The following is a 23655-nucleotide window of genomic DNA, read 5'->3' as shown; positions in this document are numbered from 1 at the left end:
AGTACTGGAATCCTCTTTCCATACTAAAACTGGGAAATGTGGGTGTAGTTCAGGTTAGAAGAATCTATAGAGTAAGTTAAAAGGCTAGTGTGGAGTTTTGCCCCAGGGGGGGATTAAACTTGTTACCCTTCTTTTTACATAAAAAAAAGTATCACCAAATACTCGGGAAGTACTTTCAGCCATGTAAATCCCGCTTTATACTCTCAGTCTAGGCTTGGGTGTACATGTTAAGGTCATTGAGTTTCAACCCTCTGACACCGTCGAGTGATTTTGTCACATGACTGTGGTGGTGATGGGATGGTGAACTTTGTGTCCGTGTTTGAGACGGCGCCAGATGCTACAGTTGGCTTCAAGTTTAAAGAAAACAATAAAACTGGACTGCAGTCCAGCCTGATTGCCTCTCCCAAAGGGAACAGGAAAGTCCTGATGACAGAAAATGCTGGTATATCAGCCTGTTGAAACATTCCTCAGGAGAAAATAAGAACAGAACTACTCTAAAGCCGGATCAGGTATCCCCTTCCATCCCAAAGTCTGATCCCAAACCTCATGAAAGGGAGATGAAAGGCATTGTAACAGTCAGCTCATGTCCTCAGTAAGTGCATATAAATCAATTTATCATTTTATACATAGATACAGTTCCCATGTAATAAGGTCTTTAAAGACACAACCCCCTTAGAAGAGGACTAAATAAGGCCTTAACCTTTGCATGGGTGGTTCTAGAGCGGGTTTTAGCTGCTCACATTGGTAGGTGCCTCAAAACCAGTTTGTTGACTTTACCTGTGGTCTGTATGTCAGTGTTAGCATGGGGAGCTCAAGCTGGGGGAGGGTTGCTAAACCAGATCTTATTTTTGTCCCGGTTCTCAAAAAATCTTTAGATCTGCCTGGGTTAATTACAGCTCAGCAATCAGCCTGGTCAAGCAAAGCAGTTAGGTCCGAAGGGTCTGGCACGCAGGGGTCGGTATAGTTGGGCCACCTGAAACACACTAAATGCATCAACTCATTCTTCTCCATTGTGGAGACAAAAAAAAAGTTTTAGGTTAGGCCACACAATGATTCTGGGTTTAATTCTTTAATTCTTGATCAACAAATTGTCTGTGATCCAGTTGATTACACTAAGCACAAGGTGACTTGATCCCTTTGAAGGGATTTTGATGAGAAATGCACCAGGGTGTCATCCACATTGTAACAGCTGTGTTTTGTTTTCTGCTGGGTGTCAGGTGTGTGTGTGTTTGTGTGTATGTGTCTGTGTCTGTGTTGAAGGTCCAGAGCGTTCCTTTAGTCTGATTTCTGGAGTGAGGAAGCTGCCATGCACTCTTCTGGCTCTCTGTCTCTCTCTCTCGCGCGCACACACACGCAGACACACACGAAGACACTCTCACACACAGACATCTTTGAGAAGTGGAAAAACAGTAGTATAAAATAAATGTGATGAAAGATAATTAATGGTAATTGAAGGTAATTCATTGATGGTAATTTAACCCTGGACTATGTCTCCAGGCCAATCCTGAAAGGTTTGTTGATGGTTCCATTTTATCGGAATGTTTGCAAAGGGTATCGTCGCGCTCCTGATGGCCATGGACATTTGTCATAAAAGACGGTGTCCTCGCCGGAAGTCAAACAACCGTGAGATCACGAGCACTTGTGCCGAGAAAGGAAAAATGACAGCGAAGGCGGATGCATTCTCCTCTGGAACCATCCCAACCCCGCCACCTGGGCGGATCCAGTGTGCATTAGCCCTGCTCCCAGATCAGTTGACGACGGCGGCAGGTCGCTTATTTGCCCGTGAACACACGTGGACGCGCAAACTCCCGGGGTCTGCTGCGCTTTGGCAGGCTGTTATTTGGTTTTTCTGATGCGGACTTCGATGCTGCCTTCACTGTGACCCACTTACAGAGCAGTCGCGCCAAATCAGAACCATCAAGGTAACAATTAGTTGAAGATGAGTCCCGCATAACTTCCCGTCTTGACTGTCCCGCGTCTCTGCGCACACCCCGCGCCCTTACTCTGCACAATATGGTCGACAAAGGGCCCTTGTTGACGTCTGCAATTATTTTTTACCTGTCCATTGGGGCAGCAATTTTTCAAGTCCTGGAGGAGCCCAACTGGAAGTTGGCTGTGAAGCAGTACAGAAGCCAGAAAGATCAAATCCTCGAGGCGTATCCCTGTCTTACAAAAACCGACCTGGACCGAATTTTGGAGGTAAGTTTGTGTTGTAAACTGGTTGCTTCTTGGTTTTTCTTGTTTGTTTGTTTGTTTTGTTTTTTTCCCTCCGGGTGTTGGGGTGATGATGATGAGGCTAGAATTAAGAAGTTAACTCAAAGGTTTGCTGCCGTGTAACCTTTCAGCAAACACGCGTGTTGTCACTGCATGTGCGTCAACCAACTTTCATGCGTGCTTCGGACCGAAGTTCGGAACTTTTTTGTGAGTTCCGCAGACATGATCAGCGAATGTTGAATCTGGCTCTGGAAGGAGCAACAGGCTATCAATTCTAAACACGCTGAAGTCCGCATTTCATAACCCCAAACTTTAAAAGAAGAGAGAATAAAAATAAATAAATAATAAGGACAAAGTTAAATGTGAAGCTTTGCTCTTCAGTACATACGTGCAACCCTGAACGTTCTAATTGGTTATTTAGCTGTTTAGGAATCCAACACAAACCTAACAAACTGACCAACCAACCAACCGACCATGAATTCTGCACCCTTGTGCTCTTGGAGACCAACCAGGGAGACCTCCAGAACTAATTCCAGGACTGAGAACTCACTGCTGCCCTGTTCTCTTGCACTGGGTCATTTTCTGGCTCAGGTTGTGTTCTGGTTCTCTTTGTTGAGAACCAGTAAGCATAGGCTTTTTTCCCAGCATTTCATCAGCTTCTCCTCACTCTCAATCTATCTTATTCTTGTCTTGTTTGCAGTATCAGGAAGTCACAAAAAAGTCTCTTCTAGTAACAACAAGTTTCCTATTAGCTGTTCTCCACTTGAGGTACTCACTAGTTAGACGTTATCTCCTATCAATGTTTGTCCCTGACAGGGTACTATTAAGGTTAAACTTTAATGCCCTCGCTCAGAGCAGGACAGCACAGCGATTGCTGAACTTGCATTTGATTTTCCAGCACTGATAGAAGCAAATCAGCAGATTTGACCTTTGCCAGTAAAAAAACAAACATATGTGTTGAATCAGATGTTAAAAGTACACTCATATTATGAACAAGTATCGGTACGAAACCTGACTATAATCTCAAAACTAGAATAGAACCCCCCCCCCCCCCCCCCCCCCCCCCCAAAAAAAAATGAAAAGGTAAGCCTCTGAAATTTTTCTGCCTGACTTTCGAGCGTTCTTTGTGGAATTTGTACATTCTTCCTACGCAAGTTTGATTTGCTCCAGGTAAAAGAGGCTTTGGCCCAGGTGCCAGTTGGTTCTGTTGCTGCCTGCTAACCATGGGGTCACCTTTTTTGATAAGTCCAACCCTTGGGTTTCAGGGTAGCGCCTCTTTATACTCTGACATCCAGCTGCTCTTACTCTGTAGGAAAACACTGACGAGCACTGTTAGCTGTGTAGCATTGTGTATATTTATACTAACGAAATTGCACTGTCTGATATGGATCGCTCAACTTTAACCCCTCACTCTCTCTGCTCCAGCTTTGAATTCTGAGAATGACTGCATAGTATAGTGAAAACTCTTTGAAACTTGCTCTTTTTGTGAAATAAGGTCCTACAGAGTTCTGCGGTATGGCTCTAAAGCCCCTTCCACATTGCACCAAAGTTCCAAGTTATCTCGGATCAACATGACTCGTTATGGCGCTCTGAAAGGGTTATTGTGGCTTTATTCCCAGCAGTCACCCTGGTAGGTTAGGAACATGAAAACGAAAGGTTTCCCGCATTGTCCCGCTCAATAGTCTGTGCACGTTGATGGTACCTCCTGTCTCATCGTGACCCAGGCACTGGGCAGCCAGTCAACAGGCAGGGGAAAAAAACAGCCCCACCCCTCTCAGCAGGAGGTTAGTCATGTGAGGGCTGGCAATGTGAAAAAGCCAATTGGTTCAATCCATGTTAGAAAGTCCTGCATCAAGGCGCAAATTCAGTGTGAAAGCGGTATAACACTCACAGCTGTCATTAGTTCTGGACAGCCGACCAAGTGTTTGTCCAGGTGGACCAGGGGGCGGGGCATAACAATAGGTCAGCTGCTGCTCAGGGGTTTGTTGCACGCAGATACAGTCATGCAAATGACCCTCTGAAATGTAACATTTGGCTAAAGCGAGAGCTCATATTCATTTTAATATTACTGAGACACATGTAATACACATTAATGAAACGATTAAAATGAAGTCTTCAACTTTTAAAGGACCCTCACATTTTTGTGAATGTTGTTCCTTAGCATTTTGAAGGAGGGGCTGGTAGGAGTAGCTGAAGAGTCTGGTGAGACTCGCCTTCTTAGCATATGTCTGGACGCCATGGCTGGTGTCCTTAATAGGACTGCTAACTATTTCAATACCCCGTCAATGTATCAATAACTCAAATAGTTTGTCAGCTAATTTGTTAATGAAAGCTTCGGTTCCTCAGCGGCTCTTATTTCCCCTCTCAAATGAATCTTGTTTAGGCAGGTCCTTACAATAAAGCCATAAAGAAGCATGTTTATACTTGAAAAAGATTTAGTTGAGACAGAACTGTGCTGCTGATTTTACCCTCTTACTTGAATTGTTTTATTGGTGGTTTCCTATATTGATTGACTAATCTGTGCAGCTATGGTTCTGATTGTGCCTCCATTGCTAATGTTCATGCATTACACAACTTCTGCCACACAAGCGCAGGATTGTGGTGTGGCCCTTTGGTATGAACCCCTTCCAGTCCTTTCTGTTGGACCCACTGTGACCATCCAGGTCTTTGATGTGACTCTTGTAATCCCTTTCTTGAGCTTATCTCTGCTGGTTCCTTCACCTTAGAGCTGTCATCTGACACCAAGTTCAGAAATCTCATGCACCCGGCCAGCCCAGCAAAACCGGGTGGGAAACCCTCCAGAGCTGAATGAACCCCGCGACATCGGGTGCAGGCTTACTTCTATTGAAAAGCTGTGCGTTTACTTGAAATAGGCTGCACGTGCAAAAGCTGTCGGACGTCTCAAAAGCTTGTTGCATCCAAATTGTCTCACATGACTGTAACTTCCTAGCAGTGAACTAGTTATTAGTATATAGTGACATTTTTTGTGTGTTGATTTGTGCATTTAGAGGATTATAATTAAGCCTGAGAAAAGTAAAGGGTTATTGTTGAGTTAACCCGTTAAGCGATGGGGTCCAGTTACCATGCAGGTGTTTTAGGGGGGAGGGCAATGTCAGCGTGCAGCCATGCTTTGTCTTTAGAGTTCTCTGCTGCTCAATCCCTGGTCAAATCATGCGATCATACAAAATGCCTGTAATGGCCCATGTTTCTGTGTTTGTACTTTGTTCCAGGTGGTATCTGATGCTGCAGGTCAAGGGGTAACTATATCTGGTACGAAGACGTTTAATAACTGGAACTGGCCAAACGCTGTTATCTTTGCAGCTACAGTCATCACCACGATTGGTGAGTAATTGATTGGCTTTGACTCGGATTCTCCACGCACGCACATAAACACACAGCGCTTAACAAGTGGATATGTTTGTGTGAAAGGATATGGCAATATCGCCCCTAAAACCTCAGCAGGACGTGCCTTTTGCATCTTTTATGGGCTCTTTGGTGTGCCTTTGTGTCTCACCTGGATCAGTGAACTTGGGAAATTCTTTGGCGGGAGAGCCAAGCACCTCGGACTCTATCTAACCAAAAAGGGCTTTTCCCTGGTGAGCAGATATTTAAATTGTGCTAATACACAACCTTCTTTCATGACCTCTAACCCAAACTCATATGTTTTTTGTTTTTTTTGTTTTCCTTTTTCAAGAGGAAGGCTCAATTTACTTGTACTGCCATTTTCCTCCTCTGGGGTGTGCTTGTCCATTTAGTGCTGCCGCCTTTTGTTTTTATGTCCCAAGAGGGTTGGACATATTTGGAAGGGTTCTACTTTTCTTTCGTCACCTTGACTACCATCGGTTTTGGGGACCTTGTAGCAGGTGAGTCAAGAATGAATAATTTCTATTCAAGTCTCTACTTCTCAAGTCAATGCAAATGTTATCTGAAGTGCAGCAGAAGCATCTAAAGGAGTCTTTTCTTTGTCTCTGTAGGCGTGGAGCCAAACAAGGAATACCCAGCTCTCTATCGTTACTTTGTGGAGGTCTGGATCTATCTGGGCTTGGCCTGGCTCTCCTTGTTTTTCAACTGGAAAGTAAGGATGGTGATTGAGGCCCACAAGGCACTGAAGAAGCGTCGCAGGCTACGTAAACTCTCCCTTGATGAGCTCCAGTATTACAAAAAGTCTCAGAAGGCTGCTCCCCATTTGCCGCCCACGCCCAACGACGTGAACATCTTCGGCTTCCTGTCCAAGAAGCAAGAAGGCTACAACGACTTGATCAAACAGATTGGCAGCAGTAAAGATGGAAGGAACGGCAGCAGAGCCAACATCATAACCAAGTCTAAAGTGGCCCGTTCCAAGAGTTGCAGCGATACTCCTACCTTTCATACGATTCTCAACTTGGAACGTTCTCCCCGTCAGAAGAGACGCTACAGTTTCAGCGAGCGGGTCACTGTTGCCTTTTCAAAGTCCAAGAACTACCTCCTCGGTGCGGATAATGGCTTGCTGCTAACAGCAGACCACATAGAAGGAGATCCGGAAGTTGAGCAGGCACAACGAGGTGAGAACCAGCTGGATAAACACGTGGACCTAGAGGACGGAGCTGCAGACTACGGCCTCGATGGTCAAAGGGGTTCAGACTGCAAAGAGTACCAGCCGCTTAATGCAAACATTACTTTTGTTGATGAGAATTTCCTTACCAATAACTTGAATGATGATGATGATGATAATGATGATTCCAAGGGAAAACTCTCCATCGCTACATGTGAGGAGAATATTGAAGTGATCAACTTGGAGGACCAGAGTTCTGAGTCCGAAGGACTCGTCTTCACTAGCGACGCTTCAGAAAACAGTCGCTCCTACGACCAACTTGTGGAGGAATACACAAAAGAAGAAAACATCTTTTGATCCGGCCGTTTGCATTTTTACCACAGGTCTTATGTTTGGCCCACAGAACCTTTGGCCACAGATCTAAAGAGACTTGCTCTGTTTGATCAATTTGGTGGGATTAAAACCCATTATTAAAGTCATTTTCAACTGTGATTGTTCCTTTGTCCCCCGTAATATGAACCTCCAAATGTTGCCTTTGTATTTTTTTTCTAACTTTGTGTAATTTCTTTTTCTATGCACCATATTGGTGTTATGATATTAATAACATTTATTAAAATAAATGAAAAGTTTGTTTTATGCAGCCGCTCTTCTAGTATTCATGTTGCACATTGACACTTGTCAAATGAATCATCATTTTGAAGGACAATTGTTTGCGTTCCTTTTATTCATGAATGCAACATGAACATATTTCCCCTGTGCTGTAAACAGGACAAACAGGCAGAAAGGACAGGCACTTAGCAAGAACACCTATTCGGGGCGGTTTTGCAGCTGGTGGCCATAGACATGTTTCCTCCACTCTGGCTGATTCTTTGCTTGATTAGCATCCATCCAGAACCATTAGCAGCAACAGTAGCATCTGTGGTGTTTGTGCGGGTACTGCATCTCTAACAGAAAAGCCAGAAAATTTTGCTGGGGTTTCAAGATCATGTGAGAACATGAGTGGTGGAGCACAGACATGGCAGGGCAACAAAGCAGCAACCATGACCTCCAGCAGGCTCCATGAGGGTGACATTGGGGACCAGCATCCACAAGTAGGATCCACATTGCAGGCCCTGGGTTCTTGCTTTAGATAGACATTATTTTCTATAATAATAATGAAAGTTGCTTTCAGTCACAATTTCTAACATTCAGAGATCAGAAGGAATGTGAACATGAAGGATTTGGCATGATCATTTTAATCTGCTCCTCCACCTTTTACATGAACCAGATGTTTCTATATGGTTAAAAAAAAATAGGACAATCTTATAAGTAGTGTCAGCTTAGCTGAATGCCCAAATGCATTGACATTACTGGAAGTTCAGAAAAAAAGTGCTTCTGAAGCTGTTAACTGCAAAGTGCCTTCAAAAATAATACTGCAATAATACTGTGCTAAATTTAATATTAGTAATTAATAGCACAAATAGTACAAAGATAAAAGGATGTCTGGTAATATTGTTGAAGGATATGAGCTAGAAATGTCAAAACACTGGTATGTGAATTAAATGCAGGTTCTTCAAAAGAGAAGAAAAACAGTCCAGTTGACACAGAAAACTACTTAGGATAAATGCAGGTGAGTATTTTTAAATTAGATAAAACAAGTTAACATATAGCTACCCACATCGACAGAATTCTGAATTGTGTGTAGCGACGTAGAAGTTTGAGAGGTGTGCTAAGTAACATTTATCCAGAGGGGGCGGTAATGCGTATGGGAGCTGTTTCATTGGTGGAAGAAGAAGAAGAAATGGGCCGCACAAAAACGGAAGAAGAAGAAGAAGAAGATTCGTAACCGGAAATAATAACAATTCTATGGTGCGTAATCAACGCAATGATATGGGAAGTGTTCGAAATTGTAAGGTCTAAAATAATTAACGTTATAGACGCTGAATGTATAAATTTTTGTATCTAAGGCCCCCTGAAGTACCCTAACCTGGCCGATTTTTATAACGACCCTCCACAACCGTTTGCAGCCAGCAGGTTACCTGCCTGCCTGACTCCTTAAATCGGTATCGACAGGAAGCCTCAACGATGTCCTGCACTTTGCTGGAGTTTTGTCGGCTCCAAGAGCTCGAAACCGTCAGAGACTACTTGTTCCAGAGCCAGAAAATCGAACCCCAAGAGGAAACTCAGAAAACAGGTACAAACAGTTGTCCATTTGGCTTCAATTGGACCAAAACTGGCCAGATCATTAAACTACACCAAGTAATGATTAACTATCTACACCACCCCCTCTTCCGGTTAAACATCTGGATGGATAAAGGAGATCGCAGCGATGGAACCACTGACTGTGATGTTTGTTCATTAAAGGTTTATCCAAACGAGAAATCGAGCACTGGAAAGCCTGTTTATACGCCCATCTTAATTATAGCCACATTATTTGTGGCTTGAGCAGATTGGAGGCTTTGAGTTGCGAGCATGAACAATTTCCCAGATGTTTTCTGACGATGACAAACACCGAAAGCAGATGTTGGTTTCATATTCTGAGCTTCTTGCACACCCCAGCATTGCCAACTGGGGCCTGAGTTGGAGGTTGCGTTCGGCGATGGGTCCAGATGTCTGCGCTTGGCTCAAAGGTCAAAGGGTAGCGAAGGCCGGGAAAACGTTGTTGACCGCTGCACCAAGAGAGTAGCGTCTTTTAGTGGGGAGCCGTCTTCTTCCTTGTCACGACTGAAGGAAGCTCAATGCAGACAGACATTGAGACTATCCCGGCTCCCAGAATGTGCTGTGTCCCCTGTCCCAGAAGCAGGCTCTGTCCCTCAAGACCATGGATCACACATGTGCCAGCTGCAGGCCGAGCATAAATACACGAGAAGAAATTGCTCTTCCAGTGCCTTTCATGCTTGCATAAACACAAAGTGTAAAGTAAAGTCTTTGTTGTCTTGTCTTGTCTGTGGGATTGGTAGTCGTGTGTCAATTCCCGTTTGTAGCGGGTTAATTGGCTGCATGTCCTCTCCAGGCATTTTTCTACTCGGAGCAGGACATTTTTACCCCTACCTAACATGACAGATATCTCTTTTCCCCTGAACAGACCCTGAACTCAACTGGGATGTCTCTGACTGGGAGTCTGAATGGGATTCTGGTGATAACAAACAAGAGGATGCCACTTCTGCTTCTATGGTCTGTCGTCCTCTTCCTTTCTGCTGGTATTAGTGCTTTGGTTGGCCAAAATACACAAAAACAGCTGGCTGGTGATTTGTATCGGCAGATAAATATTTGAAATACTTAAATCTGTCATCACTGTTAATGTAAATTAGATCAGGTATTACCTTTTGAAACCAGCATCTACAGTAGTCACCGACTTGGGCGTAAACTGGATGTCCACTGGGCCTCAAGTTGGAGCAGCAGGCTCAGATATAAATTCAATAAACTCAAACGTCTCGTGTACAAAATGCGGCCCGTCTTTTCAGGTTTGGACCTAGTGTAGATCAAATAAAAGCCGTTAATGCTCAGTATCTCCTGGCGATTGTGGCGTGCATGGGCCCATGTGGTTTGATTCTATTTGCTCTGCAGGTGGAGGAGACCCCTGGGCAGAGTGGACCCTGGCTGCAGCATTGTGTGCTGACCCTGTCTCCTTGCTTGGATCTGCTGGTTGTGGCTCGTGGACAGAAGGCGGCCTTTCTTTCAGGTCAGACGTACGGCTGTGCCGTTTGGAACCCTAACCCTGCTCATTGTTCTGAAAATGGGATCAAGGAAGCAAGAGAAAGATAAACGTGAAAAGCTCCTTACAACGTCTCAAGTTGTATCCGTGTCTTCTTATCGCTTTGTGTGGTTTTAGTGAAAGCAGCATCCTGCTTCCTGCCATCCTCTTAAATGTTGGTGCACTTGTTGTTGTTCCTCAGTGGCCGTACCACACAGGAGTGCTTCTTACTACCTGTTGATGTGAGATTGAAGCCAACCAACCCTTCCTGTATGTTTGAACAGCCACTTGGTGCTGATGTCTGTGAAAAAAGGAGTGCTTTTGTGGGCTGTATTGAGCCTAAATAGTTCCAGATCTGTCTGCTCCCTTCATGCGCTGCTGCAGTGGCGCAGGGGTGGGCATACAGGCAGACAGACAGAATTGCTGCCTGACAGGAGCCATTTAGGAACCCTTCTTAGATTCAATCCATTACTTGTTAACTCTAAATGATTAGGAAAGTATGGCCCTGTGTTGGAATTGACTTGACTGGTTAAGTGTGAGGGTGGATCCATCATGCTTGGGGGGGTTGTGTTGAAGCCAATAGGAACATTTCTGGGAGAGGGAAGAATGAATTCAATGAAATTCCAGTGAATTCCTGAAACAAGCATAAGACCACGTGCACAAAAAGTTTCTACAGATGTGGATTGACCCTCAAGGCTCCTCAAAATCCATGATGGATGCATAAAACTGGAGTATTGCTGGCTCCTCCAGGGGCTCACAGCCATACATGAACCTCCTGTTTGACCCCCCTAACCAAGGTTCAAGCAGAACTGGTCCAGAAACATGGGGAGAGAGCTGGTCAGCCCCATTAGGAGCCTCAAAGGTGTGAAAGTGATCACGTCCCTACCCCCCCTGACCTGAACCATGTCGAGAACCTTCGGAGCATCCTCAGCAAAAGACCTGCGAGAGTGAGGGGGCAGTTCACACCCAAACGGCGACTCTGGGAGGCTCTTCGGACGTCTTGCAAAGAAGTTCAAGCAAAAACTCGCCCAAAACTGACAAGATCGGCTGATGCGGGAATTGTGAAGCTGCTGTCAAATGTGATGTTAAAACATGAGTGACCTGTTCAGATGGGCTTGGCTGGCATTTTTTTTTGACTGGGTTTAATCCACATGCTTAGCTGGTCCCTTTGTCAGAACCTTCTCATGCCCTTGTCGCCCAGCCCTGGCTCTCCAGCTGATTTAGACTGTGATTGGTTTCCTACAGCCAAGTGGTGCTCCGCCGAGGGTAGCAGAGAAGAGATGACCATGGCCGTGTCTTGGACTGGACTTCTCAGCGTCGACGACGGGTAACAATGAGTTCTTCTCACTGCACGAGTGGTGAGCTTGTCTCCTCTGTTTACCGCTGGGCCCCAGCAGCCAGAGCTCCTGGTGATCCCAAAGACTTGATGGTCCTAGCACAGGGGCTTTGCTGAGTTTGGCCGGGTCCCCAACATGCACCATGTGTGGAGTTGGGAATTAAAAAAATGATTTTCACTGCAAATTTTTCTAATTTGGACAGTTTCAGCTTTCAGCTAATTAGAAAATATGGTCATCTTTTGAGCAACTTGTGCACGTTTCTGTCTTTAGGAATTGATTTACACGTGTTTCAATTATACATTTCTTTTGTGGTGCTTAACTCAAACTAAAGACTTCCTCTTTGTAATTCTTAGCATTTCTTAATCAAAGGGGACCTTCTTCCAAGTGCTTTATGACGAATTTGTTGCGCGTAGCTCTTCCATAGCAAAGGTCAAAGCCGTTTAGATAATGAATTGGCTGATTAATGGTTTGTTCCAGCCCTGAATATTGTGGGCCCCTGACATAAAGACTTTGTCTCTTGTGCAACAGAGAGCATGTAAGCAGCTGTATGTGCATACCACTGGTCAGCCAGAAGAGGTAAGTCACCTAAAGTAACACCCTATATGTTGTGATCATCAGTGCTTCCAGTGCGTGCCTGTAAATGCATATGTTGGTGTGTAGGAGCTCCACAGGGCAGCCTGACTGGACATGTGTGGTTGTGGGTTTCACCACAGGTTATGTGCGCTTCTACACGGAGGTATGTTCTGGTGTGAGCACAGTTTTCCTCTTTGTTCCTCAGCTTCTGCTCTTAGCCAGTCAAATATAATCAAAATCACCATTATTCTACATTCAGACATAAAAGCGAGTTGGTTCCACAATAGGATTTTTTAGTCAGCCAATCAATCCACTTACTAACAGGAGCTCCTATATTGTAAAATCATTTTTAATTGTAACATTGTGCCCTGTTGAATATAGTTTGTGTGAGAATAAATATAATATATGGAAACATGTGACCGCAGTAGTTTGTGTCCAGAATGGGGTTCTACTCCTGTCCCAGTTGCTGCAAGAGGACCCTGTACTGAGGCTCAAATGTCGCACATATGAAATCCCTCTTCACCCTGGAATAACGGAGCAGGTAATTCTTTCAGGGACAAGCTGTGGTCCCAGTGTGCTGTAATGTGCTGCACCCAACACGAATTCACCTGAAAATACACATATTTTGCAGCCTTTAATTATTTTCTTTACTTGGGCGCTAATCACACAGTATTGCCTTCCTGTTATGAGAGGGGTGGTGTTCCTTGAGTAGGTTCCAAGGCTGAGAAAAAAGTGTTACCCAATCATAACTTAAAACTACTCCACAGGAGCATGTAGGCTACATGTGAGCTAATTATTGACCACATGCTGCCAGTTGCCTGGTGGATATCAAAATATAGACAAAGGTCTATGTGCATGTACGTGCAAAGACCAATGGGAACTTCTCAAGCAGATCCACGAACATAGTGATGGCCACTTGGCTGAGCCTTAGGTGACCGAGGGGCTGGTTGAGGCACGCACACACGCACTGACGGCAGTGGCGTGCATGAGTAGAGGCGTTTGTAGGCTTTGGGCTGATTCCAATTGCATTGCCCTCGTCTAAACAAACGAATAGCTAAAAGGGCTAAGGTCAATTTTATTGATGGAGCACTAATGTGACCATGAGAAGGTTTGAAAAACGTTTTTTTCCTGAATGTTTAGGCTGTGTGCCATTGAACCTAACCTGTTGCTGCTTTTTAAAGAATTCTTTTCAGAAACTCTCAAGAAAATCTAACTTTCAGCTAGTTTTAGCTGTGTCTATCTGATATGTGCGTGCCCAGTGCCTTGTTGCCACACTTCTGCTCTGCGTTTCACATGGCTCAAAAGTTGTTTCATCCATATTAATGATGCATTCGTTTGTTTGAGCTGTACTGTATGCCATCATCTTTGGAGTCCCACCGGTGCTGCTCCCACCCCTGTGCAATGTCTCCAGCTTCTCTGCGTTACAAACGCACCACTTCTGATTTTAATTTGATGCTTAACTCCCATCACAGCACGAAGAGTTGAGTATCCTCTATCCTACCGCTCTGGTCACCATCGATGGCTTCAGCCTCTTCCAGTCTCTGCGTGCCTGCAGGAACCAGGTCGCCAGAGGTAACCTTGCATGTGTGGGTTTTTTCTGTCTAACACCACACATTCTTATATAGTAATACACAATTTCTGTCCAGCCGCAGCAGCAGGAAGTGATGTGATCCAGCCGCCTCCTCTTGCCTATAAGAAGTGGGGTCTGCAGGACATGGACACCATTGTGGACCACAGTAGTGTGGGTAGGACATTTTTCTCCTTTTTTTTAAGTGAGTTAATTAGATGTGTTAGCTTTGGATTTGATGACATCACAGGGGCTGAAGTGAGGTGAGTTTGTATTGCCTGTAAACAGCTGTGTGTGTGTGTGTGTGTGTGTGTGTGTGTGTGTGTGCTTCATTTCCAGGCATTATGACTCTGTGTGTGTTTGACCAGATGAAGAATGCGTCCATCCTCGGGGGGTTCAATGCTTCAGTCAAGGGGAGCCCCCCTGCCATGAGCCTGTATGTCAGTGTGGGGGGTGGGCCATATATTGGCTTTTACTATGCTGTAGAGGTGAGTTTCAGTGCTGCTGGAACCTCACTCCACCCTCAGTGAGCGCAGTGCGTTACAAACACACACCTACGGCTTGTTTTCTCTGCCTTATTTATGTTGTCAGATTGTAGATATAAGCAGCTTTTATTTTTGGAAGTCCTTTTACTTTCAAGGGTGGTTTAACAGAAAGTGTTTTGTGGTGCTTAGGGGAGCTCCCAGCCTCTGCTGTCTCACGTGGCCCTGGCCGTGGCCAGTAAACTCACCTCAGCCCTCTTCAATGCTGCCAGGTACGTTTCTGCCAGATCCAAGCTTTTAAATCTTCCAGGATAAAAGACCACTGCAATAATTCCACCTTCCTTATGGAACAAGTGGCCCACTGTCCAAAAGACAAGAGTTTGGTCTCCTCGGTCCAGGAATCCTCAGGTGGTGTCACCATGCAGGGCTTTGTTTGCTGACCTGGGTGTGTGAGGGTATGTCGTGGTTTTCACAAAGAAGGGGGAGCAAATCTGGAGGAAAGCAGCTAATCACCTACTAGCCAAAAGACTGATGTCACAAAAGGAAAGCTTTAACGTGTTTATGGGGGGTGCATAATAACGCATAAGCTTATTGATGGTTGTGTTGTCACGGTCATGGTCACATCAGAGTTTTCACTTCATTTCTTTTGGTCTCATTTCTTCAAAACCTGTCATTTTAGCAAGGCTGGAATGACATTTCACACACACACATACGCACACACACACACACTCGTGCCCTAACTGGCAGAGAGAGACAGAAGCTGAAAACTACTGGATGAGGTCAAGTGATGTCAGTGCCAGATCAATTTAGACAGGAAGTTGGGTATTAATATTATTAATGTAATATTAAAAGCTACATCTCCTACTTTTCTTACTGCTTATTGATGATGTTGGACTGATTTTTCCTTCTGTTTGTCACCCTCTCAGTGGGTGGTTAGGATGGAACAAGAACAGAAGTGAGGAGGAGACAGTTCAGAAGCAGAAGCCCAAAGTGGAGCCTGCAACACCATTAGGGATCAGGTAACCAACCGGTCACCTGTGTCAGCACACACCCCAGTAGCATAAATGTTGCTGATTACGTCATCCTGCGTCATCTAGATTTGGTCTCCCAGACTCTCGTCGCCATGGCGAGTCTATCTGCCTGTCCCCCTGCAATATGTTAGCTGGTGTGACTGATGATTTTGGACGCGTCGCTCTGCTGGACTTGGCTCGAGGCATTTGCATTCGTATGTGGAAGGGTGAGAACATCAAAAGCTGCCTGCTTTTATCTCTTCCGTGACTACTTTTATTATAAGACATCATGCTGTAGCCAGTAAGACCCAACTCTTGACCTCAGTTGCTCGGCCTTAAAAGCAGCTTGTGTCTGTGTCGAACTGAAATGCAGGATATCGAGATGCTCAGTTGGGTTGGCTGCAGGTTCAAGAGGAGCGAGGAGATCACGACTCTTCCTCCCTTCCCAAACGCCATGCTCTCTTCCTGGTCATATATGCACCACGCAGAGGAATCCTGGAGGTGTGGGCAATGAAGCAGGGTCCCCGAGTGGGCGCCTTCAACGTAGGCAAGCACTGCAGGTAGGAATGACCCGTCTCATAGCCAGCTGATGAGACAGGCAGAAAGATGAGCTCGGTTTTCAACAGCTGAGTTCATCCAAGACTTGGAGCGTCTTATTTATGCCTTTATTACATTATCACTCAGTATTTACAAGCCGTTGTGCCATCGGGCTCTGCTTGCACATCTCATTGTCCCACACTGGAAACACGAACCCGCTGCATGTTCTTCTCAGTCAAACCAATAGTCAGTCTCTCCTCTCCTCTCCTCTCCTCTCCTCTCCTCTCCTCTCCTCTCCTCTCCTCTTTTATTCTTTATCTTTATTTTGTGGGTGTATTTTGATCCATTGTTTGCTGTGTTGCTTTCTCTTTTTTCAGGTTACTGTATGCTGGCCACCGTCTGATGGGGGTGAACTGTGTCACCAGTCAGGGCTGGCACTTGCACACCCCAAAGGTGTGTCTGTTGGATCCTGCTGCAAGAACTCTGAGGACTGTGAACATCCCCTTCCATCTGGCCCTCAGGTTGCTCTTTTAAAACAACCCATTGACCTTCACCTCACTGCACTGTCTTAGAAGTTTCAAGGGTGCAGTTGTGACATTCTGGACAGCGTAGAATACTCACACACACACGAGTCAGGCCACTCTGAGTTGTTGCTCTTGGGTGCTGTCTGAAGCCCTTTCCTGACACTTTTTGGGTGCCTGTGATCTCACCAAGCCACATGACACGACTGATGAAGGCCAGCAGATTCTGCTCTTCTTGTGTACTTTAACATGCCCCGGGAACAGCAAAGATGGGTGGATGGTGACATGACGTGATTTCATGTCTGCACCATCCACACGGAGCTGTTTTAGAGTGTTCCTCTGCTTCTCATCATGAATCAGCATCCAGCCGTGTACTCATATCCATCCAAATGATTGATTTCAGTGACAAGAAGAGTGAAAGAGCCAAAGATATGCACCTATTAAAGAGACTGACCATGTTACTGAAGAACACAGAAGTGGATCCAGGTAAGAAATGCAGAATCCCCTATTTGAAAATGTAGAGGTCAAGAAGTTGAATGAATAGATTTTTAATCTACTTGCAGCTACAAGTCATTGACATTGTTTTTCCACAAAACTGTTTGAATGGAGATGAAATTAGTGTTGCACCAAGACATGTTGTTGTCAGAGACTGCAGCAGTGCAGCACAGCCTGGAGGCCACCAGTGTGTGGCCCTACTGAGGTCTTGGAGGCCCAGGTTGCTCTGCAGTTGCTCTCAGGTTGCTCTCAGGTTGCTCTGAGGTTGCTCTCAGGTTGCTCTGCCTTCACCTCTTCTGAGTCGCTGCTCTGGTGTCTCTCGTCTTTCCTCTGATTCTCTGTGGGTTCGGATCAGCGTTTCTGGCCCGTCAAACACAGGAACGTCCTGGTCCACATTACTCTATTTCCAATGAGCACATGCAAAATAATTTTAGGTTTTCTTCATTCGTGATAATTGTCCTAATGACAAACAAGGGATTATTTTTTAGAGAGATATTATTTTGTTTTCAGATATTTTGGAGAGTGAAGCCAAGACTGTTTTGTTGGAAATAAGACATCCTGCCATGAAGAAACAGGTACTCTCTATCAAATATATTAAAAGTCATTACATTTTCAGATTTCAAATTTGATCTCCAACACTCTTCTCAGGCTTTGGAGACTCTGCTGTCCAACAGGAATGTACTGGTCAAGTGTCTGATTAATATCACATCCGCCCTCTCCCTCCATCTGAAGCAAAAAGGTGAAGCTTCCGAAGGGCCACCTTTGTTCACATGTCCCTCGCTGGTTCGTCTCCATTTATGATCAGTAGTTGTTCATTACAGACCCAGAAGAAGTTGATGTGAGCCTCCTCCGGTTCTGTTCCTCCCAGCTGAAGCTCCTCCAGCTCTATACTGACATCCAGCAGCTGCACCCTGCTCCGGATGCAGAGGCCTGTGGGACGTCCCTCAGCATTACCCAGGCATGAGCCTTGATGGTTCCATTTGTACTGTTATTTGTTTGGTGGGGCAGGAAAAACAGGCGTGGTTTTAAGAATGGCACATTTCATTTGCACAAAGACAGAAAAGCCAAAGTAAAAAGTGATCAGGCCCAACCACATACTAGTTCTGATCCCCTTCTGCTGCCAAAATGGGCCCGACCTGCAAGGCAGCTTGGTTTTTCCTCTCAGCTGGGTCCGAACCCTGCTGCTCAGGAACACTTATGATGGATACACCTTCTTCTCAGGACTTCTTACCACAGCCTCTGGCCAGATGTTCACCATGTTTGAGGTGGGATTGATTCAAGCAGAGGTCTGTGTGCTGGGACGGGCGTGACCAGTCCAAGGGGGAGGGGACCATGCTCCCCTGAATAAACATGGTTCACTAGCTTAAGTCCTGTGGCTGTAAACGATGACATTTTATTGCTGGAACATCGATTTCCAGAGAGCAGAGTGTGTATGTGATGCAGAATATGCATAAATTCTGCAGCCAGTCTGAGCCAGAGTAGAGTAGCACGAGACCACACTAGGAAGCCCAAAAGGGGGGCAGGTTTGAAGGTGCTCTGAGCCTCTGAGTCTAACCATCGTCCATTGTAGCTATAGTAGATAGATATAGTAGATGGTTTAGGTGGTATTTAATTGCTGATGTCATCAACAGTGTTCTCTGGCCCAGCAGGAGCCCTCAGATGTTCTACTGGATGAACTATCCAGGGTGCGCTCTACCCTGCAGAGCTATGCCCAGCTGAGCAGCAGACCAAGTGTTTCCTTTGCAGAGGACTCTCCCGACTCCCCCCTTCCTGTCCAAGCCTTTCTCTCTCAGATGGAGTTCACTGAGGATGGAAGCTTGAGGGTGATCTACATGTCTGAAACTGACCACAGTCAGCTGGGTAGGACACCAGTCTTCATATTGAATATGCAAACAACCTAATTTCCCCACTAAAAGTCGCTACTTTTTCCACACACTTTGAACCCTGCCGCCTAGACAAGAGCGTAGCTAATTTATAGGTTTTTACCGGCTGGTGGCCACCGGGGGGCTAAATGCTGCATCGCCAGCGTTTCTTCCTGTGTTATCCATGACGAGGGTGTAGACATGAGGGGCAAAAAGATTCAACATAACTCAAACTAGCATCTCCTGCTCTTCAACCTGTCTGTCTTGCCTCTGGTGGTCACAGATATCTATTCAAATTCAGAAAACTTTATTTATCCTGGTGAGGCGATCGAGGAAGTCCGTATAAATCCATAAATAAGCTGCGTCGCTCTATAAGCTGCAGGCATCAAATTGGGGAAAAGTAGCAGTTTATAGTGTAGAATTTGACATATTTTGACCATGTCTGATTAACCATTAATTAGCTAGCAGTTGTGTTAAAAAGCAGTTGAAGCCTTGTAAAGTGGCCGGTGCGCGGACTTTCAGTCGTGTAAAAATCTTCCTTTTCCTCAGAACAATTAGACATTTTTTGGTGTCGATTCTGCTACCATCATCTGTCCACATGGTTTTTAGTTGGAGCTAAAATAGTAACTTTTGGAGGGTTTAATCAGTAAATATAAAGTCACAAATGCATGTTTGTGTTTTCTTTAGGGAACTTCCTGTTTTGGGGAGCCCTGTGTGGGAAAAGCCAAATTGCTAAAGTGTGTGACCCTCTGCAGCAGGCTGGCATCAGTCCTCAGCAGCTACTGGTAACTGTCCTGGAGGCGTCCCTCCCCTCCTTTTTAGTCCCTTCTACCTTCTCAAGTCCAGGTGGCTCCAGTGATAGAGGAGCAGCACATTTGCTCAGTAAATGATCCCAAGCATGCGCTGTTTTCTTCTTCCTCTGTTGTTTCCCGATCATCTTCCAGGCTGTGCTGCTTAGCGTTTGGTTTCAGAGAGAGAAGGAGATCCTCCAAAACCCAGAGCAAACTACAGTCAACCTACACACACTACTCATCACACTCAGCAACATGAAAGGTCTGTCTGTGTGTGTGTTTTAGAGAGAGAGAGGGAGGGACAGGAAAAGGCTGAGCTTTCCTGCTCCTTTTGTCCAACAGGTGCTGTTGAAGACTGCTGGGACCCTCAGTCTGTCTCCCCCTGGTGGCAGCAGGTTCGCAGCGCTTGTATCCAGTCCCAACACACTGCTGCCGCCCTGCTGGCTGCATTTGTTGCCCATCACGCTGCCAAGACCTGCATCCAGCATCGCGAGGACTCAAAGGTGAAGTGAGGTGTCCCACAAGGCTCTCTGGCCTGTGTTGCATCTGTACGATAAAAGACTAGAATTGTGTTGAGCTGTCCGTCAGTGCATGAACTTTGACCTCCATTTCTTCTTCACAACGTGACTGAGTTGCCCTGTTGTTGCTCCCAGCTGCAGTCAGACTGGGAAGCAGTGTCACTGGAGCTGGAACAGTGGTTGGTGTGTGTCCGCCAGCTGGAGGACCTGATGGTCCTGCAGACTCTGCTCTTGGTGCCCGCAGCTCAGGGACCCCTGGGGGGTTCAGCCACACAGTGCTCAATAAAGACCCTGCTGGAGGGGGGCCGAGGTGAGCTGCGGAGGACCAGAAGGCACTGGTTCTGGTTGCTGTGACTCTTCACGTCTTCCATCTTCTTCCACTGCTGCTTCTGTCCCTCCAGGAGCTGTTGCAGACAGTATCTCCAAGTGGGTGTTCAGGCACCGTTTGGCCCCTGAAAATCTGAAGGCCTTCCTCCAGAAGTCTGATAACTCAGATGATGAGAGACATAACGAGCCCAGAGACCAACCTGAGAAGCAGAGGAACGACCAGGAGGGGACGCAGAGGACAGCTGGTCAGGACACACTGTTGAGCAGAAGACTGCTGTTGGGTTATTTGTTACTTATATTTTTAGTCATTTAATCCCATTTGAGAGAGAGAAAAAGATCCACATATCATGGGGTGTGCTCTAGACCCCACCCACACTAGAGACACAGGCTCTAGAACCCTCCTCCCCTGGCCAGAGGTCCGCCAGAAGGGCTGAGGAGGGGGGCTGTCCATCCTAACGTCCCTCAACAAGGCCAGTGCTGCTGCTCGTCTCCTCCCCGTTGTCCCAGTTAAACCAGCGCAGGTGAAAGTGGTGAACACTCATTACTGTCCCCTAGCGGCCGCCGTCACACCCCGGAAGTGAGACCAGAGTGGCGTTTTAGTGAACCGGCAGCAGCACGGTCCTGGTTGCACAGCAACTCTGCTGCCTCCTGGAAACAAACAGGACTTGAGTGTGTGTGGCGTGAGCGTGAGCTGCTGTGTTGTGTCTTTCAGAGCTGTTTGTGGCCGTGTGTGAGCGCTTCCCACACTCGCTGTCTCCTGACATGCTGTTTGCTCACTGCTGCTGGGAGCACGTGGTGCACTGGAACCGAGACCCTGAGGTATAACCTTCAGGACGCTCACTGAATCAAGAGCTGTCCCGGAAGACAACACTGTCCTGCCTGCCACACAGTTGTTATTACAATGTTATTACAATGAGGCCGTTGCTGTTCTCCGTGTCTCTAGGAGGTGAAATTCTTCTGTCTGGCTGTGGAACATCTGAAGTTGGTCTCCAGCCCACACATCCAGCTAGGTGCTGTACGGATTTTATACCTGATGGAAGGGGGACAAAGTGGCGTGAATTTATACATGCAGTATATATATCTGTGTGCTGCAGTAAAGCACGTGCACGACCACGCTTTATTCTTTGCACTCACAAGCAACAGCATTTATCAGAGTGACCTTGATGGCTGAATGTTCGCTGCAGGTATCGCCACCATGATGTGGAGCACCTTCATCGTCAAGTATTTGTCAGCAGCCACCTTTCTCATGGAGAAGGTGAGGCACGTGCACGGACGGTCAGCCAGAGAAGGCAGCAACCAATGAATGATTGTGCTTTTCTCTCCCCAGGTCGGCAAAGCTCCCAAAGACCGTCTGTGCAGACGAGTAAGTTTGCTGCTCTGACAACCTGCTGCTTCTCTGCTGCTGCTGCTTCTTTGCTGCCTCGCTGGCGTCTCGCAGGGCTCTGGAAATCAGTCAGTCAGTCCAGTCAGTTCAGTCAGTCAGTCAGTCAGGTAACAAAAGCATGAATTAACTTTTCAGCATCATGCCGCGTCAGTAGCTTTCTGATCTTTGCGATGTTCCTCAGGTGAAAAAAGGCACTTCTAGAGACTAATTTAATGTGTGAGTTGAAGGAGAGATTTTGATCAAAGGTTACTCCTAGATTCCTCACAGAGAGACTAGATGTTAAGGAGGTGCCACCTAGAGTGATCATGTGATCTAATCTATCCCTGAGAGGTTCAGGACCAAACACCATGACCTCAGTTTTTCCTGGGTTAAGGAGGAGGAAATTTGAAGAAATCCAGGACTTTATGTCTTTAAGACAGGTCTGGAGCTTCACTAACTTCTCTGTCTCCTCTGGTTTCATGGATAAATAAAGCTGAGTGTCATCAGCATAACAATGAAAATTTATCCCATGCTGCCGAATAATGTTCCCTAAGGGAAGCATGTACAAGGTGAACATGTCTTTATTGGACAGTTATTTAACTGAACGTGTATTTGATTGCACACCAATCAAATACACCTGAGCTGCCAATGATCTGAAACACACCAGCACCTCTGGTTGGCTTCAGAACAACAACCTGGAGGTTTTGGAGTTCAGGCCTCCCATGTGGCTGAGTTCAAACCATCCTGCTCAGAGTTCCTCCAGAGATTAACCAGTTCTCAGGTTGGGGTCCACAGAGGGCCCAGCTCAGGCTGGTGGGACTCCAGCAATTCTCGTGAAAACATTTCAAGCATCAAGGGGTCCCATTTTAACGGCCTCAGACCAGCTGCAGAGCTTTTTTGAGCCTGTAGTGCTCCAGGTCCCAGTAGAAAAGTTCCCAGGGGCCTCAGAGTCCAAGCCTCTGGAGCTCCAGTGGGAAGTTTCCAGACAGGGCTCTCATGACCTCGCTCTTTAGCTTGCTTCACAGACCACAGAGGTCTTGACCACATCTCTAACCGTGTAACAAATGCTGCCTGTGCAGGACGTGGGGATGGGAGACCAGGCTCTGACCTGCTTCCTGGGCTGCTGTGTCCAGCTGCTTCAGGTCCTGATGGAGGTGAGTGTGCAAAGCTGCAGGAGACCTTAAGACAGCTCGACTCAGAGAGGCTGACGGAGGGAAAAGCATCTGGTCCTTGACCCCCATGTCCCAACTAAACCCACATTTATTCCCAATCATTCTCAACATCCAGTCGTGCGCTGTGAACCACCTGTACACACAGGAGCTGGTACATCAGGACAGATGCAGACCCAGGTTTTCCACCAAGGGTTCAGCCTGGGACTCCCTCTGTCAGAATCTCATGCTGGATCATTCTTGTTCACACTTTCCATCTACAGCTGGACCTGAGTTAGGTGGTGATTCTGGCCCCCATCACTCCATCTCCTTGCTTTTTGGTGCAGGCTGATGCAGGTGTGGAGGAGGAAACTGCTCCAGAACTGTCTGTAGAGGAGGTGTGGTGTGGGGCTGAGGGCCCCCCCTCCATCGCTGACCTGGCCCTTGAGCAGAAAGGGATCTACTACCCCTTGGTGCAACACCATTGGCTGCTGGCCTCGCTGCTCCATGCTGCAATGACCTTCAAGGTCAAGGTCAAACCTCTCAGCCTGTTTGACAGTAAGGTGAGTATCGTCTCGCTCTCTCTCAATATTCCTACTGGTTCTACTTTCCAAAATGGTGCCAGCACAGATGTAGAGGCTCCTTACTCTTCATTGGTGGTGTTGGCATGTCATAACAATTGGCCCAGTTATTGACCGCAGACCGC

General features: G+C 46.3%; 2 protein-coding genes across 4 annotated transcripts in view; both read left to right on the top strand.

Annotated features, from left to right (window-relative positions):
- The first annotated feature begins 1645 nt into the window (after positions 1–1645).
- On the top strand, positions 1646–7385 carry kcnk5a (potassium channel, subfamily K, member 5a). 2 transcript variants are annotated; one of them, XM_029832608.1, is made up of 5 exons: positions 1653–2199; positions 5445–5556; positions 5644–5810; positions 5909–6077; positions 6189–7379. In XM_029832608.1, exons 1-5 carry the CDS (start codon positions 2014–2016, stop codon positions 7100–7102), a joined length of 1548 nt encoding a protein of 515 aa, XP_029688468.1. In that variant the 5' UTR covers positions 1653–2013; the 3' UTR covers positions 7103–7379. The 2 variants fall into 2 exon arrangements, with proteins under 2 accessions (XP_029688469.1, XP_029688468.1); XM_029832609.1 differs by lacking the exon at positions 5644–5810 and having other exon boundaries at positions 1646–2199; positions 6000–6077; positions 6189–7385.
- A 1135-nt stretch (positions 7386–8520) lies between these two features.
- rab3gap2 (RAB3 GTPase activating protein subunit 2 (non-catalytic)) overlaps positions 8521–23655 on the top strand; it is a 17927-nt gene continuing 2792 nt past the window's right edge. Inside the window, exons 1-32 of one of the 2 annotated variants that reach the window (XM_029832605.1) lie at positions 8521–8593; positions 8752–8918; positions 9810–9898; positions 10292–10406; positions 11664–11745; positions 12284–12331; positions 12416–12491; positions 12768–12869; positions 13801–13900; positions 13975–14073; positions 14235–14383; positions 14570–14649; positions 15304–15396; positions 15475–15614; positions 15761–15947; positions 16302–16445; positions 16849–16931; positions 17451–17515; positions 17589–17679; positions 17762–17898; positions 18572–18800; positions 19490–19587; positions 19747–19855; positions 19936–20096; positions 20247–20421; positions 20513–20683; positions 21151–21257; positions 21382–21448; positions 21623–21693; positions 21766–21801; positions 22881–22955; positions 23297–23512. In XM_029832605.1, coding sequence (XP_029688465.1) covers positions 8810–8918; positions 9810–9898; positions 10292–10406; positions 11664–11745; positions 12284–12331; positions 12416–12491; positions 12768–12869; positions 13801–13900; positions 13975–14073; positions 14235–14383; positions 14570–14649; positions 15304–15396; positions 15475–15614; positions 15761–15947; positions 16302–16445; positions 16849–16931; positions 17451–17515; positions 17589–17679; positions 17762–17898; positions 18572–18800; positions 19490–19587; positions 19747–19855; positions 19936–20096; positions 20247–20421; positions 20513–20683; positions 21151–21257; positions 21382–21448; positions 21623–21693; positions 21766–21801; positions 22881–22955; positions 23297–23512 — 3504 coding nt within the window. In that variant the 5' untranslated portion in view covers positions 8521–8593; positions 8752–8809. Of the gene's footprint in view, positions 8919–9809; positions 9899–10291; positions 10407–11663; positions 11746–12283; positions 12332–12415; positions 12492–12767; positions 12870–13800; positions 13901–13974; positions 14074–14234; positions 14384–14569; positions 14650–15303; positions 15397–15474; positions 15615–15760; positions 15948–16301; positions 16446–16848; positions 16932–17450; positions 17516–17588; positions 17680–17761; positions 17899–18571; positions 18801–19489; positions 19588–19746; positions 19856–19935; positions 20097–20246; positions 20422–20512; positions 20684–21150; positions 21258–21381; positions 21449–21622; positions 21694–21765; positions 21802–22880; positions 22956–23296; positions 23513–23655 lie in introns of both variants that reach the window. The other variant, XM_011617335.2, reaches the window with a different exon arrangement.

This window comes from Takifugu rubripes, chromosome 2, assembly GCF_901000725.2.
Source record: "Takifugu rubripes chromosome 2, fTakRub1.2, whole genome shotgun sequence".
Taxonomy (NCBI): domain Eukaryota; kingdom Metazoa; phylum Chordata; class Actinopteri; order Tetraodontiformes; family Tetraodontidae; genus Takifugu; species Takifugu rubripes.
The sequence above is the reverse complement of the archived record's forward strand: the minus strand, read 5'-3'. Positions and strand labels throughout refer to the sequence as shown.

Coding starts and splice junctions, on each gene's coding strand:
- kcnk5a (XM_029832608.1), top strand. CDS start 2,014: ATGGTCGACAAAGGGCCCTTGTTGACGTCTGCAATTATTTTTTACCTG. Junction 5,557..5,643: donor TACAGTCATCACCACGATTG/GTGAGTAATTGA, acceptor TTTGTGTGAAAG/GATATGGCAATATCGCCCCT. Junction 5,811..5,908: donor CCAAAAAGGGCTTTTCCCTG/GTGAGCAGATAT, acceptor TCCTTTTTCAAG/AGGAAGGCTCAATTTACTTG.